This window comes from Rattus norvegicus, chromosome 16, assembly GCF_036323735.1.
Source record: "Rattus norvegicus strain BN/NHsdMcwi chromosome 16, GRCr8, whole genome shotgun sequence".
NCBI classification, from domain to species: Eukaryota; Metazoa; Chordata; class Mammalia; order Rodentia; family Muridae; genus Rattus; species Rattus norvegicus.
The window spans coordinates 82,659,490-82,676,183 of record NC_086034.1 but is presented as its reverse complement, the minus strand read 5'-3'; the positions used below and the strand labels follow the sequence as shown (position 1 = coordinate 82,676,183).

General features: G+C 49.1%; 1 protein-coding gene across 1 annotated transcript in view; it reads right to left on the bottom strand.

Annotated features, from left to right (window-relative positions):
• Positions 1–4,656: 4,656 nt before the first annotated feature.
• The window catches only part of Rasa3 (RAS p21 protein activator 3), a 113,972-nt gene continuing 101,934 nt past the window's right edge, over positions 4,657–16,694 (bottom strand). Inside the window, 6 exon segments of the mRNA NM_031574.1 lie at positions 4,657–4,732; positions 6,236–6,419; positions 13,441–13,544; positions 14,637–14,845; positions 15,093–15,175; positions 16,005–16,111. Of these exon segments, the coding sequence (NP_113762.1) occupies positions 4,657–4,732; positions 6,236–6,419; positions 13,441–13,544; positions 14,637–14,845; positions 15,093–15,175; positions 16,005–16,111 (763 nt within the window).

The window sequence follows — 16,694 nt, the reverse complement described above, 5'->3', positions numbered from 1 at the left end:
AATTTACAGGTATGCGCTCATGTGAGTGCAGATGCTGGCGTGGTCCAGAAGAGGGCGTTGGAACCCCCGGACTTGGCATTACAGGCAGTTGTGAAGCATCCGATTTGAGCACTGGGAACTGAACTCTGATAGAGTCATGTGCTCTTATCACGGAAGCATATTCAGCCCCTTCAAGTTTTTACATTAGCAGGGCAAAGAAAGTCAGAAACAGGCCCTTTTCAAATACACCGGTGGAAAACTTATATAGATGGGCTATAAAAAAGGCAGAGAATCTCAGCTCTGGGCCTTAGACGCTGTCTGATGGCATCCATAGCCCTTTGGTTGGGGGAAACTAGGGTTTTGTTAATACATTCCAAAAAGTTGCTCCAGTTAGTCACAGATTGCGAGGCTGGCAAGGCACGGCTGTGAAGGTGGCTCAAGAGAGTCCACGAGGAATTTTAATCAGGCTTCAGACCTGCAATATTCCCACCCATCCACAATCATTGATATTCGTATCAGGTACAGCCTGGAGAAGGTTCAGGGCAAGGCACTGGTCCATGCAGGGACTTTGGTTTCTGGTTCTCTCTATAAGCCAAGTATCACATGTCATTTATTAAGTATTATGAAAGTTCCGTGTCTACAGGGAAGACTTCCTAGGAACTGATGTGGCAAAGGCTTGAGCAGTCAGGAGACCAGGCTTCAGGAGAGAGGAAAAACTGGTAAAGTGGTTAAGGAAGAAACTCCTGGATCGTATCATTAAAACCGACTAGCCAATCACGATTAAGAGCTGGTGCTTTTTTTTTTTTTTTAATCATGGGTATTTGACAAAATGTGGCATCTAATAGTGACATACTGAAAGTAATCCAGAACATGATCTTTAGAGTGAAGGTGTAGATGAGGAAATTGGGCCCTTTGAACAAACAAACCTTCCTAGGTTGACTCTCTGTTTCTCCTGTACTTATAGCTAATTATACTCTATGAACTGTTTTATTTGTACGTGGAATATCTAGATTGCTATCTTATAATTTGCTTTTCTTTCTGGCCAGACTTCTAGCTCTAACCTGCTGTGACATGGATAAATCTAATTCTTAAGGAAATCCTCTGGGTATATATTTTAGTATTTTATATAAAATTATACTATTTTTTTATATAGTTTAGTATTTTAATGGGTGCTCCTGAACATATGAATGAGTTTTCTCTTCAGGCTCATTTCCTTCTGTGGTTTGTCCAACTTCGATGTGACAGCTTCTGTTTATTATGTCTTATTTTGTAGTGCTTGGTTGTTACCTCTTAGAAACCCATTCTTTCCTAACGAGAGACAGAAAGGGAATGGATCTGGGGGGAGGGGAGGTGGGAACTGGGAGGAGCAGAGGGATCGGAAAGTGAGATTAGGATATATTAAGAAAAGAATCGTATCTGTTTTGTTTTATTTTGAAGCAAGTTTTCTCCGTATAGCTCTTGCTGTCCTGGAACTCGCTCTGTAGACAGAACTCACAGAGATCTGTCTGCCTCTGCCTCCCAAGTGCTGGTATTAAAGGCATGCATCACGCCTGGCCAAGAATCTATTTTTAATAAAAGGGGGAAATTGATCTTCAATATCTAAATTATAATTCTCACCTGTGAATGCTATTATACTGGCACCATGCCAGATTTTTCTTGGTAAATGAAAAGTCACATTACAGAAGAGATTTAACAATGTAACATTCCTTTAGATTTTCTTTTTAACAAGATTATCTTTTCCTGGGGCTGGAGAGATGGCTCAGTGGTTAAAAGCACTGGCTGCTCTTCCAGGGGTCCCGTGTTCAATTCCCAGCACCCACATGGTGGCTCACAACCGTCTGCAATGGGATCCGACACCCTGCTCTGTCATCTGGCACACATGCAAATAAAGAACTCAAAATACATACATAGATACCATGGACCAAATATTTGTAACAGTGATAAAAAATGAGGTGTCAGACCAATTAGGAGAGAAGACAATTGATCTCTAATAATAACAGTCATGACATTTCATACCTTAAATGCAAATGTTTCTTGATTATTTAAGGTATCCTACAGTAAAAAAAATAAAAAAGCCCCACCTAAATTAGGCTCTGGGCCTGCAACATCCAACCTAGTCACACGCACGGAGAGTCTTACCAGTTAATCAGCAGACGCCCAGTGGAGGCTGGTGCTCTTCCTAGAAACTCGACTTCACACCGGTGATCTGACTTCAGCGTCATAACTTCCCCAGACCCCCTCCTTAAACATGGCGTGCCCGGGGTTTCAGGTGTGATGCCTTCAGCAGATGCTGCTGGGAGCACAACCTGAGCTAACACGGCCTAACGTAAGATTCCTGGTGGTCTGTTTTCTACCCCACAGAGACTGGTCTATCCCTAGCCTCCCTGGTCTTAACCTGATGAGATTAGGTGCAAACCCTCCCTAACCCCAGTCATCCGAATCCCTACGCAGGCTCGCTGGAGTGCGAGTTGGGACTTAGCTGGGCACACTCCAGAGTAACCCGAGTCTTAACTAGGCATGCCTCGGTGTGAACTGAGTCCTAAGCAGGCTCGCTCTGGTGTGACTGGAGCCCTGACTGGGCATGCTCCAGTGTGAGCTGATCTCTGATTGGGTGTGCTTGGACATGAGGTCAATCCTCTTGTCCTGGTATTGTCCAATTCTTGATGTTTTGTTTTGGGGTGTTTGTTTGTTTTTGTTTTGCTTCCAGCTGACTAGACTAACAGATGCCTGTGGCAGCAGACACCCTACATTCCATTCCCGGGAGGTCCCTGGCAGACAAGAGCCAAGGAGCAGGGCCCTATCTTCTTTGTTCCACTCCATTTTCCTTTGTGGCCAGTGGAGACTGACCAGCGACCCACGCCAGCTTCACCCTGTCCTGGGTGGCCTTCTGGCCTGAGTTCTTGGCCCCAGAAAGTCCCCAGAGGAAAAAAAAATCAGTGCTCTCAAAGCCAAACTTTTCTTCTAATGGGTCTGACTCCCATTAAACTCCCAGTGGAATTAAAATCTAACGGTGAAGAGTGAAAACCAAAGGGAGAAGAGAGGAGAGGGAATTGGGTGCTCAGTGCTGCCCCTCAGCCTAGTGATGGGTTTCCATGACATCCTGTCAGAAATGCCACCGGTCATGAGAGCCACACCTGCCTGGTCTGACACGGATGCCACCCTCCCTGGAGGGAACTTCCTATGCACTGCTCCCCTCCCAGAATCCAAACCACTCCACAGAAAGAATAAAACATCTGCTTTAATGGGCCAGTAAAATACATCAGGGTCGTTAGTATCTTATAAACAGAAACACTGTTACAAACCCAAGTTAAAAACATGTTCAGTGCACAAGTTACCGACTTTTTTTCATCTTCCGTTGCTATGCCATCCAATGCTATTATGTTTCCAGATGCAGAGTGAACCTCCCAAGATATGAAGAAAGAGAAAATGGTACCAGATGCGTGGTAGTGTCCCTTAGCAACATCTACCCAGAGCCGCCCCTCTCAGCCTCTGAAGATGCAGCTTGGGATGTGACTCCAGCAGCACTGTGGGGCGAAGCTGGCACAGACTGTCTTGTCTGTTTCAGGACCCTCCCACCCCAATCAAAAGTGGCTCCAGATAGTGCCACGTGTAGCCTGTTGGGCTCACAGAGACATAGGCGTGTGCAATGCCACGTTTGGCCTTTATTGCTGGACAGTGCAGCCTCTATCCCAGAGCTCCGTCCCTGAGGACCCTTTGGCTTTGTGAGAAATCAAATACTGTCCCCTTTGGATTCCCCTGGGTCAACCCCCTTTAATGCATATAGCTATTGATGTTCCATACTTCCTCAAATCAAAATGCTATTTAAGAAACGATCCTTTAAGAACATTAAGAAAGACAGCTTGGAAAACGACATTTTTAAAAACCTTTCCCAAACTTTCACCAAGGCAGCAAGCATGTGGAATCTAGTTTAAAACCTTACCCGGCATCCAGACCTGTGTTCAAACTGAGGGGTGATGGTCACCCAGAGAAGACTGGGCTCACAGCCCTCCCTCTCCAGGGACTCTAAGAAAGAAAAGGACCCCATGTCCTCAAAGATCAAGGGGTTTCTGTACCATCCTGTCCCATCCCAGCCACAAAACTCTTTAGCCAGGAACAAACCAGCATAAGCTGAGGGCAAAGGCTGTGCCTGCTGGCTGACAGGAAAATACTGCTTCTAACATCCCGAGCAGGGATTAGGTAGAAGGGCAGGATTACATGTACGTCTAGGGCGAGGGCCAGACGGCTACATGTAATAGAGACCAGCAGGCAAGGAACAAGAGACAGTGCACACTACAGAAGGTGCACGCTAACATGGACGAACCATGTGCCGCTGCAAAGAGGGGCTGGACCACGGGGGGAACAGATTTAGACAGAGTCCACAGTTCCCTACTATTTAACAGATCCCTGGATCCCTGTACGATTAAAGGAGTAAAAAGACGATGCTCATACATTCCAGGATGGCTCAGACCACCTGTGCTGGCAGCGGAGGGGCGTGCACAGCCCAGGCAACAGTTCCTGCTGGGGAAGGAGCATGCTTGGCTCTCGGTGGCCCCGCCAGCGTGGTGGGGCCCGAGTGAACGGGTGAACATGGTTCCTCTCCATGTATGTATTCTGTCTTCTTTCGTCTGCTTTTTCCTGGTGTGGCTCAACAGCACCGTTCTGGGAAGTGCTGTGACCTTAAATGGAATGGGTTGAGATCTCAGACTGCTGCCTGATGTAGTTCTGGAAGCTCTTGTCTCCAATAGGGTGCTCCCTGGAGAGCGAGCAGAGAGGAGAAAGTGAGGTCCTGCCCCCCGATACCCCAACAGACACTGTACTTTTGTCATTGTGCCTGTTTGGCACGCTCATCATAAAACAAAACAAAACAAAACAAACAAACAAAAAAACCCACTGAAAGTGCAGATCCACAGGGAACAGGGAACAGAGCAGACCCCAAGGAAGCACTCACCATGACTCAGGTCTCTCCTGTGCATGTCACATGCTCCATGTGTGTAGATATCATGTGTGCTTGTGTGTGGAGCACATTTAGAACACACACATCATAAATACATATATACATACATTCATACATGTTGGCTTTGTGTTCTGACCACGTGTGGCAGATGCACACACGCGTAAGCCTGTGTTAGTGTGGACATATGTGGGCTGTGCACACACAGGTGTACTGCATGGAATATGCACCGCCTGCAGGATGTGCCCATATATATGTTGTATGTGTTCTGGGAGGGCATGGCTTTGTCTTCTTGTGTTCTGGCAGATGCTCTACGCTGGGACAGGGCCTGGAGCATTGTGGGTGCTTGGTAACTGTTGCTCTACGGGTGAGTGCACACCCCAGCTCCTTCCATGAGAAGCAGAATGAAGCCTCTCGCTGTTCTCAGCCTGTGAGCTTTGGACTGCGAGGCCGGCATGCATGTTTGATACGAGCAAAGCAATGGGAGGTAAAAGTGGACCACCACAGGCGTGTCCAAACGGATTGGGCAGCATGATGAGACTGGCTGGGAGTCTGTCCAGGTAGGTCTGAGGTCGGAGTCGGCATGCCCCGCAGATGCTAATCCTCAGCCCCGTGAGTACCTGGGGACGGTCAGGACACGGGCCATGGCCATCTCTAAGGGTCCTAACACAGTTGGGATTGGGTCCTGATACTGTTCCTGAACATCGCTGTATCTTTCCCTGGGGAAGGATAGTACTGGGAGGGCATACTGGTTCTGGGCCCCCTGTGGGCTACATGCGTGCCCAGAGAAGTCCCCTTGGGTGGACGCAGCACCATACCACCTGCTGCATGTAGCTCAGGGTACGTCCAGGTCTTTATGGAACTGAGCCTGATCTCCAACTCTTCAGCCAGAAAGCTTGATCCACCTGGGACCACGTGGCCAGACTTGGAGAGGCTGAATGTCCCCATCTGGCTTAAGTCCTCTACCTACCCCCCTCCCACCTCAACCAGGGACAAGAATGTGTTCAGCTTAGTGGCCCAGCCTCCAGTGGTCCAAAGAGGTAACAAAGGATGTGTGTGTGATGGCAGATGGGTGGCCCCAAGTTCCTTCTAAGGCCTCGAACTGGGCTGCTAGTGGGATGGACCTAGCTCCCTGCACACAACAGAGCTGGATGCCTGTTCTGCAGGAGACGAAAGGCTAAGGCAAGACCAGGTCTCTGAGTTCCATGGAGCTCCAGGACCCTCCCACATGAGGTGGATGGTCACTGAGGGTCCAGATCTCTCTCTCTCTCAACCCCAGTGGCTCAGGAGCACCCCAACACTCACTGGCTCCCGTATCTCGTCTTCTTGAACTTGTTCCTCCTGTACTGCGCGTGCTCCTGCTCAAGGGTCCCCACCCCAGCGATGACCTGCTTCAGCGTCTTGTACGTCTCCTGGGGGTCATCGATGATGAATGTTGAGTATTCCTCCTGCTCAGGGCCATCGTATACGGACTTGCTGCCGCAGGCCTCTGCCACAAGGTGTGCGTAAAGGCGGAGTGTCAGTACGGGGGCCTGGCTCAGGAATCTGCTTCCCCTCACCATGTCTCTGCGTTCCCTCCCTCCAAGAGCTTCCCCTCAGAAAAGAAAGGGGCCACTTCCAGGGTCAAACACCATCCAGCCTTGAGCCCTCTGGGCGGGCTGCATAGTCAAGGTTTCTCCAGTTTACATTCTGAGACCTCATACCCCAAGCCCTATGGGGTGAGCTTCACATTCATGAAGCCATGTGCCCACCAGTCAAGCCAGGAGTGATGTCCACACATACACACTGGGCTCAGCTGTCTGGCGGGCAATCAGGATGAACACCGATTCTACAAAGAGTACAGAGCCTGACCCATGTCACTTACCAGAGGCTTCTGGCCAGGACATGTCAGTTATGAGGATAACAGGAGAGAAGGCATGGCCAACAGTGGCCAAGGATCTCTGTTCTCTACTGTTCCTATCTCCCCAGACTGTCTTCCTAATCACCCCCACTGCAGCCATCAACAAGGACCTGAGCTGGTTTGCTATTCTCACTGTCCAAGGCTAGACCTATACCCAGGCTAGGTACTCAAGCCCTACCTATAGTTCTGCATATGCCATGGAATGAAAGCTTGTTTTCTTTCTAAGTTATATGTTGAAGTCTTTGCTTATGTGGTTGGCTTGTTTTGTTGAATTAGAGCAGTGGTTCTCAGCCTTCCTAATGCTGTGACCCTTTAAATCAGTTCTGCAGGTTGTGGTGACCCCCAACCAAAAAGTTATTTTCATTGCCACTTCATAACTGGAATTTTGCTGCTGTTATGAATCATAATATAAATATTTGTGTTTTTTGATGGTCTTAGGCAACCCTTGTGAAAGGGTTGTTGAACCCCCAAGGGGATCGAAAGCCACAGGCTGAGAACTGCTGAGCTCAAGTTTTGTTGTGCTACCTGACTGGCTTGCACTCAGTATGTAAATCAGGATGACCTTGAACTTTCTGAGGTCATCCTGCTTCTGTCTATTGAGTTCTTGGATTATAGGCAAGTGTCACATGCGTGGCTTGTATGTAGAAGTCTTAAGTGCAGTATCAGGAGGTGGTCCACTCACGAGGGCAGAGCCCTCATGGATGAGACTTGTTCCTCTGTTAAAAGTGGCATCTTCTAGACCTTCGGGCATAGTGGAAAGTCAGTCTGCAGTCAGAACCACCCTCCCCAGAACCAGCAGTGTGAAGGATGACTGGAATGCAGACGTCCCAGCCTCCAGAGCAATGAGAAGGAGGAGGTCTCTGTCACCAAGACCACGAACACCCAGTTTATGGCAGTACAAAGCAGCCAAGGCAGAAGATACAAAAAGTGAGAGCGGCTCTAGAGCAAGGGCATGAGCAGTTTTGGACCCATACAGAAGGGGCTGGCAACTCCTGGGGACAGAGCTGGACAGGCAGGCGGTTCTGGTGAGGGGGGGAGCAAGGGCAGGGCCGTGCTTCTGTAACACTGAGAAAACAGCTGACAGTCGAAGCCATTCTGCTCAGACTAAGGCGGAGCTACAAACAGAGAGGAGGTGATCTTAACGTGACAAAGAACTTGGCTGAATTGGGCTTGTGATCTGTTCCCTGCAAGACAGAACTCGCTCATAACACGAATATTCAGCCAAGGAGGTTTCTCAGTGAAGAGGCGGAGGAAGAGCAGGTTGCTCCTGACTGCAAAAGCAGGGAAGAGGGAAGTAGGTCAGTAGAATTGTTAAACAAAAAGGACCTGGGAGACGCCTGGCTTTCCCATCCTGTAAGTGAGAAGCATTTGGAAGGAAGAGAACACCAAGGGCTTAGCCAACCCCCAACCCAGCAAGATGAGGGTGATACGGGCTACGAACTCACTTCTTTATCTCAATGAGTCAGGGGGCAAAGCAGAGCTCACTCAACGGAAACAGTCCCCTCACTCAAGGGGACAGTGGACAGGGTCCAAGGGAGGCAGGCTGCATCATGGCTTAGGGCCCACAGGACTGACCAGAGAGCCACTGGCTTCTGCTATTCATGTTTCTCAGGACGAGGGATACAGGACTTGAAAGGCAAACCATAGAGGAGCAAGGGAACACAGAGAGGTCAGCCCTTAAGCCGGCCATCGGAGTCGGAATTCCTGATGGCATTATTAAATTGATTCTGAACCAGGAGAGGAAATAATAAAAGCGGTATAAATGAGAACAAATCAAGTAAGGGAATGGAAACTGCTTGGAGTGAGGCAGCTTTAATTGTCAACTGGACCCAGTCTAAAGTCATCTGGGATGAGAGTATCAATGAGCTATTATGTAGACCAGGCTGACATGTATGTGCATGTGTGTGTGTGTGTGTGTGTGTGTGTGTGTGTGTGTGTGTGATCATCATGTTTATGGTAACTGAAGCAGGAAGACCCATCCACTATGGGTGACACCATTCCCTAAGCAGGAGATTTTGACTGCATCGGAACATGAGTTCAGCACTGGTGTGACTGACTACACCCTGACTCACTGTTCTCTGCTGTGGATGTTACGTGACTGGCTGTTTCGAGTTCCCGCTGCTTTGATTTTCCCCAACAGTGGGCTGTAACTTGGAAATCTGGGCTAAACAAACACTTTCTCCCTCAAGTTGCTTTTGTCAGGACGTTCTATCAGCACCAGGAAAGGAAACCAAGGCCCCTGTGCAGCTGAGCGTTCAGGGAACTGTATTGTGTTTGTGGACATTAGCAAGGCCACTCGCTTGTCTACACAATGACTGAGATGGAATCTGTGTGTAGAAACTGAGACGACGGACACCTGCTTTTACTGACCGACCCTCCCTCGACTTCGACCATCTGAGAATGAAACTGAGGTGCTAGTCCATGTTCAGAGCTCTGACTCGGGTAAATGTGACATTTGGAGACACAGTGGGGGCAGGTCTCAGAGGGCCTGGCTGACAGCAGTATGCGTGGGAGACTACAAGGCATGTGCAGCCATTGTCTTCCCTGGTCTCTGTTGCTGACCCAAGTGGAATGGAGTGACGGTTGGAACGATTCACATTTGATGCCGTGTACGAGATGCTGGTACCACGTACTACAAAAGTCACCCCAGTCAATCCTCAGGTCTGATGGGTGGTACAACCTGGCCAGTAGATGGACAGTTTGGCTTGCTTAGGGGCACAGCATGGTGAGCAGGGTCAATTGTCCTCCACAGGGACTCTCTCCATAGCTCAGCACTGCAGGTGAAATGTTAGCCTCCAGTACAGGTTCTCTCCAAGCCCCGGACCAAGCACAGCACATTTCAGAGGGAATATTAAGGACCTACAGCAGGCACATGTGGGTTGGCCAGAGGAGAGGCCATACCACCATGGGACAAGGAAGCTGCTCAGGGTTTGGACAACACAACCTCTAGCAGACAAAACAAGCCATGGCTCACCGAGGAAGGGACTTTTCGATTAGATGGGAATAAGCCCCAAAGGTAAAAGAAGGAGCTTATGTAAAGAAACGGGATATCCCAAAGGATTAGAATGCACAGTGTGCAGAGAGTGGGAGACTTGGCGACACTTAGTCCTAAGTGGGATGTCTACACTTCCTCTCAGGACTCGAAACTGCACAGAAGAGGATGTGGAAAGACTACAAGGGCCAGAGGGGATGGACAGCACTGTGGAACCAGTGTCTTCCACTCGCAACACATGGTTGCACACGTGAGCCTGAAGAGAAACTGAGGCAGCATGCACAGGGCCTGTATGGGTCCAAGCCAGACCGGATCCCAGTACTGAGAGGGGGCCGTGCACACAAGCTCCCATCCCTAGCCAAGAAGCTATTTACTCATTTGCCCATCTGTCTACCCATCAATTTGTCCATCCATCCATTCATTCTCCATCTGACAACTGTTTACAAAGGAAGAATTTGTTTTCTCCAATGAAGTCTCACTGGGTACACAAACCACGTTTAAGGGCAGGCCTCATGCCCAGAAGTAGACGGCAACACAAATCAAACTCAGTAGTATATTTTGTAATTTATTTTGTTTCATGTTGCTTTGTTTGGGCTTTTTTTTTTTTTTAAATCTTACTAGTCTTTTGCTTATATAATATGGCTTCTGGTTTTGTGGTTTTATGGTGTGTGTGTGTGTATGTGTGTGTGTGTGTACATTTTTTGTGCTTTTTCTTTTTTAATCCTGTATTTATTTATTTATTTATTTATTTATTTATTTATTTATTTATTTATTTGCCTGTTTGTTTTCTAAAGAGAGAGAAAGGAAAAAGGAGTGGTATTGGATGGGTGGGGAAGATCTGAGAGGAGGTTTTTATTTAAACAAAACAAAAACAAATCGTCCACCAACAAAACGACCAGGACAGCACTACGATGTGGAGCAGAAGCCTGTAAGCTGCACAGCCTCTGACCTTCACAGGACGTGGTGCTGGATGAAGTGAGTGCTAAGGTTTCAGGCACAGTGGATGGATCTGACTGTCAGACAATCCCTTAAGGCACAAAGGAGAAAATGCGAGGGCAGTTCTCAACTGTCTATTTTCCATCCATTCGCTTTCCTGTCAATCCACTCGTCTACCTGCTCGTCTGTTCATAAACAGCCGTCTGTCTATTCCCACCTACAGTCATCGTTATTCATTTATCTGTTTGTCCAGCTACCTCTAAGTCCATCTATCTGCTATTTACTCATTTGCCCATCTATCTACCCATCAATTTGTCCATCCATCTGTTCATTCATCCATCTACCTGTCCATCTGCCCATCTATCTATGAACCCATCCAATTAATCAACCAAACAACCCAAGTCAGCCAAATCAACCAACCAACCAACCAACCAAACCAACCAAATCAACCAACCAACCAAACCAATCAACTAACCCAACCAAACCAACCAAATCAACCAACCAACCAACCCAAACAAACAAACCAACCAAATTAACCAACCAACTCAATCAACCAAATCAATCCAACCAACCAACCAACTAACCCAACCAACCAACCAACCAAACCAACCATCCAATCCAACCAACTAACCCAACCAAACAAACAAACCAACCAAATCAACTAACTAACACACCAACCAAACCAACCAATCAACTAATCCAACCAACCAACCAATCCAACCAACCAAATCAACCAAGCAACCCAAACAAACAAACCAACCAAATTAACCAACCAACTCAATCAACCAAATCAATCCAACCAACCAACCAACCAACCAACTAACCCAACCAACCAACCAACCAACCAACTAACCCAACCAACCAACCAACCAAACCAACCAAATCAACCAACCAACCAAACCAAACAACTAACCCAACCAAGCCAACCAAATCAACCAACCAACCCAAACAAACAAACCAACCAAATTAACCAACCAACTCAATCAACCAAATCAATCCAACCAACCAACCAACCAACCAACTAACCCAACCAACCAAGCAAACCAACCAAATCAACTAACTAACACACCAACCAAACCAACCAACCAACTAATCCAACCAACCAACCAACCAACCAACCAATCCAACCAACCAACCATCCAATCCAACCAACCAAACCAACCAACTAACCAATCAAACCAACCAACCAACAGCTGTTGGCATCTCCTCTGCATCAGCAGATAAAACCTGTCCTTTGTTCAAAGATGGTCACGCAATATAGTGAACGGTTATGAGGTGGTTGTACTTGCAGTGACGGAAGCAAAGCCCAGGCTGCTAGGCAGCAGAAGCTGGGGGGAATTGCATAGAGAAACCAGGCACCTCAGACTGAGGAGGGTAGGCTTTCCAAGTTGAGGGAGGATGGGGGGTCTTGGGACAGGAATGGAGCTCCACAGTGCAGGAAAGCCCCAGGCTATGCGATATTGCTAGAAGCATCAAGAAGGCGCCTACTCTCGGGTGTCATCACCCTCAGTACTCACTGAGTCTCCTACAGAGGCCCCGACCTCTCCAAGGCTCCAATCCTACTCTGCTTCAGCTACTGTAGTTGGCGCTGCCCGCAGCTGGCTACATGTTTTCTGAGTCATTGAGCAGCCTTAGGTCATGGCTGCATGCATTCTCACAGTAGGTACTGGGAACGCCAGGCTTGCTGGGTGTGAAGACGTGACAGATAGGTCCGTGAATGTGAGTCCGCGTGTTGCTCAAGAACCCTGTGCTGTCTGTGCATAGGTGTGTCCATGCCTGATACACTGTGTATCCCTAAGGCTAGTCAGTCGACACTGGATGGTGCCCGGAGAGCAGATGTGGCTGGGCTCCCATGTGGGCACCAGCCCGAGGTCCCGCCCTCATCTCATCAAGCATACTAAAGCTCCCTGGGCCCGAGCAGGAAAATGAGAAGGCCCTTGGCAGGCCCATTTCTTGGCTTTATATACATTTTCCGTGTGCATGGGCCCATCACATAATCCCTAAGAACCGATGTGAGACCTCCCAACTCTAGGGAGGACGAGAGGTTCGCTTGACTTTGGTGGGTTCTGCACCTGCACCTTTGAGTTACAGACTTCAAATCCTGCTCGGGTGACATCTGATTCATGCCACCTAGATTGTTTGCTTTAATTCTATACAGAAAGTAAATCTTAAGGGTGACAAAGTAACAGATAGTTGAAACATGCCTGTTTCACAAGCTGTTAGGCATGTGGCATATTCACATGTGCCCACAGTCATGTGTATCCATACATGTGTGTGTGCATATGTGTGCATATATATATATATGCACACATACACACATATATGTATATATACACACATGTACACACACACACACACACACACACACACACACACACACACCCCTCTCTGGAAAGCACAAGAGAATAAAATATTTTGGTGATACAGATGTCATTGAGGAAGACTAAAGAATTTGGAAGTTCATAGTTTGCCTGTTAAGTTCTATCTGAAAATGTCGGAATGTCCCGTAGCCAGACTACTCTATTACCAATTGCTCTTAAAACCGCACCAAACTCCTGGTCCATAAGTGGCTTAACAGACACTCACAGGCACCAAGGAACCCCAGAGGCACCATAGGGACACCTCTGTGGTGACATCCCCACTTATGATTCCCTACGGTGGGTACCCAGGGCCCACACTCACCCTGCATCTTTTCCAACTTGCCCATGTACAGGTTAAAGAGAGAGTAGATGCGCTCTGTTTCACGGTCCCCATCAATGTCCAGCTGGATGTTTGCTGGGAGCCCACTGTCCAAGACAGCAAATGCAAAAGGGTAAGCCTGCTTTCTTAAACACTGCTTTTGAGAGAGAGAGAGAGAGAGAGAGAGAGAGAGAGAGAGAGAGAGAGAGAGAGAGAGAGAGACAGAGAGAGAGAGAGACAGAGAGAGAGACAAGATAGAGACAGACAGAGAAAGAGACAGACAGAGATAGAGAGAGAGACAGAGACAGAGACAGACAGAGATAGAGAGACAAACTTAGGATACATTAGTGATATGGGAAAGGATCTTCTTGGGGCACGTGGGGCAGGAATGACCCAGAATATTCCCACACACAAGTCCATGAATCCCCTCATCCGTGAAGTGATCCCCATCATTGTGTGAGGCTCTGGCTCCTGTCATAGCCCAAAGCTGGAGGGAACCCTTGATCCCTTCCCTGGAGGGTTCTGGGAATACAGGGCCACACACACAGATCTGAGAACCATGAGAAGGGACCTTCCTGGGACCGGGGCTCTACACTAAAGAAGCTGGATATAATTACTCCAAGGCTCTGGGAGGGTTAAATGACAGCCTGAGGGTGGGTGACCCTGAGTAGCACTCCATTTCAGGACTTGTCACATGAGGTTGCCAGGGCTTCTTATGTGTGCACAAGCTACGTAAGAGTCAAACAAGGGGCGCTACCAATCTTCATGGCCCTGGGCCACCTCCAGGATTGACAGAGTTGGTAGAACCCTGACAACGGCAGGAGGCCCAGCTGACCACAGGGCCAGGAAGGCGATGGCCTACGCCAGTTTCCAAGTAGAGAAACCAGGCTGAGGCATCTGTGAGTTAAACATGTTCTCAGGAACACGCACAAAGTCACTCATGTTCTTTGTAGAAGAGACAGGCCCTCCACCCAAGCCTACCGTTCCTGAAGACATCTCTGCCCCAGGCAGGACTTAGAAAGCAACCTTGAAGGCTTGCTGCTCCCACCAGCTTACACGGAGCCTTTTGGAGGACCACACCAAGGGCTGTCTGGAGAACAGCTCTGTGCACGTGGTTTCCGAGTAGCTGTTTGTTGTATCTTAGTGCAAAAGCCGACAGCTGGGCCTGGATGAACAGGGCTGCGGAGCCATGGACCTACCCAGTGCAGGGAGTGCAGCCAATAGCGGTGTCTGAAGAGGCCCTGCAGCAAAGCCAGTGGCCGTTCAGGTAGGCCGATGGGTGGAAGACTGTGAGCCGCTTCTGGTTGCACTGACTCACTTTGGTGAGGATGTCAATCCAGTCCTTGGCCTCCACACAGTTGTTGGCCTGGATGTACAGTGCACGCTCTGGCTGGATGACCTGGAACATCTGATCACACAGGATGGGATCAGGGGCTAGCTATGAGTCTAGCCAGTGTTAGCCATTTACCTAGCTTCCGGTAGGTTCTATCTACCACTGGGCCAGGTAGAGAAGGAGATGGAATGTCTGAGTGTCCAAGTGGCAGAGACCCTGGGTCTGGATATGCAGGGTAGTGGGGGAGGGCGCATCACCAACAGGAGAGGTGGACAAGGAGAAGGAGGGAGTACCTGCTGGGTTGGGAGGGGCCGTCACTCACATTTTTCATTCGGAAGGACTCCTCCTCTAACCTCTCCACGGCCAAGATGTTCTCGATGGGGATGTTGCAGAGCGGCTGATCACCTACAGCACAGAAGGTGTGAGAGCTGTGCTTAGCTGCATAGCGCACCCCAGGCGTGAGGCTCCGCATGGCCCAGTGGCTGCAAGGCTGCAGCAGAGGGCTCTCGACCATCCTTCCCTGAAGTCTGGGATGTGGGGCTGGGGTAGGCATGGGGCTCTCAGAGCACAGGACATACATATGGGCAGGACCCTGGCACCTTGGAGCTATTTTCACACTGGCGACAAAGCATCTCACTCAGGCCCACAGGGACATGGCCCACACCATCTCCAGCTCTACGGCATACTAGTCGGTTTAGATCTAGGGTAGGGCACAGTCATTCGGCTCCATCCCTATGACTGAAACTTGATCCTTTGAGGTCCCGGGCCGATAAGGTACATAGGGGCCTGGCTAAGTAGCGTCTCCCCTAGCTAGGCCTTTCCCCTTTTCTTTATTGAATCACCACCCTGGGGCTCTGCAGGAGCAAGAAAGACACAAAAAGGGGTACCCGGAACCGGGACTGAGATGCTACAGACAGTTGAGGAGATAAAAGTTGGGGGGTTGGGGTTGGGGATTTAGCTCAGTGGTAGAGTGCTTGCCTAGCAAGCACAAGGCCCTGAGTTCAGTCCCCAGCTCCGGAAAAAAAAAGAAGAAAAAAATGTTGGGGGGTAGAGGGTCTGTGGTACCACCGTCAGCTCTGTACCCTCTGATTCTGTGGGGGACAGAGGCTGGGGCTGGGTCTCTCTCAGGTCTCATCTGCTACGCAGGCTCCTGTGACAGCAAGCTTGCACTGTTGGCTGACAGAGCCTCCCTGCCTTGCTGGGCCCTGAGGGAGGGAGTGGAAAACCTCTTTACCTTTGCTTTTCTGGTAGGTGAACTCGTGGTTCGTGAGGCGAAACCACCTCTTCTTGAAATTCTTCATTCCAAAGCGTTTCCTTCCTTGGGCCCGCTTGATCATGAAGCTGTCGCAAAGGGCACACACGGCACTCACTGAGTGTTCTCGGGTCAGGCTGGAGCCTACCTCCCGACGTACGGCACAGTAATCAGCCCTCCACCCGCGTGAGCCATGGTGGGCAGTGGTACCGGAACCCTGTCACTTTACTTCCTTGGGCACACGCTCCTGGTTTTCTGAGCACTTTTGCCTTCTACTAGCACTCTCTTAGGAAACGCAGCGTGTGGGGTTTGTGTAAAATTTGTGAACCCAGCATCGTTTGGACTGTTGGAGTTTACTGTACCGAGGAGCAGGCCTGTATGGCTCTAGGTGGCTGTACAGAGAAGAACTTGCGGATTTTGCTAATGGATTCCTGAATCTTCGTGCTCAGTTTTTGACCCACGTAACCACCTGCATTAGTGACTTTTTCTAACGCCACCTGTTTTTTCCTCCTGAGGTGGAAGAGGCAGCCATCGTTCCTGGTGCTTATAGATCAGCTGAGGTGGCCACAGGTCCTCTGGCCTCACATAAGCAGGGCCGACTTAACCCAACGGATAATGCTGAAACAGGCAGAGCCGACCTCACAGCTCCGGGTTGGCAGGTAATGGACTAAG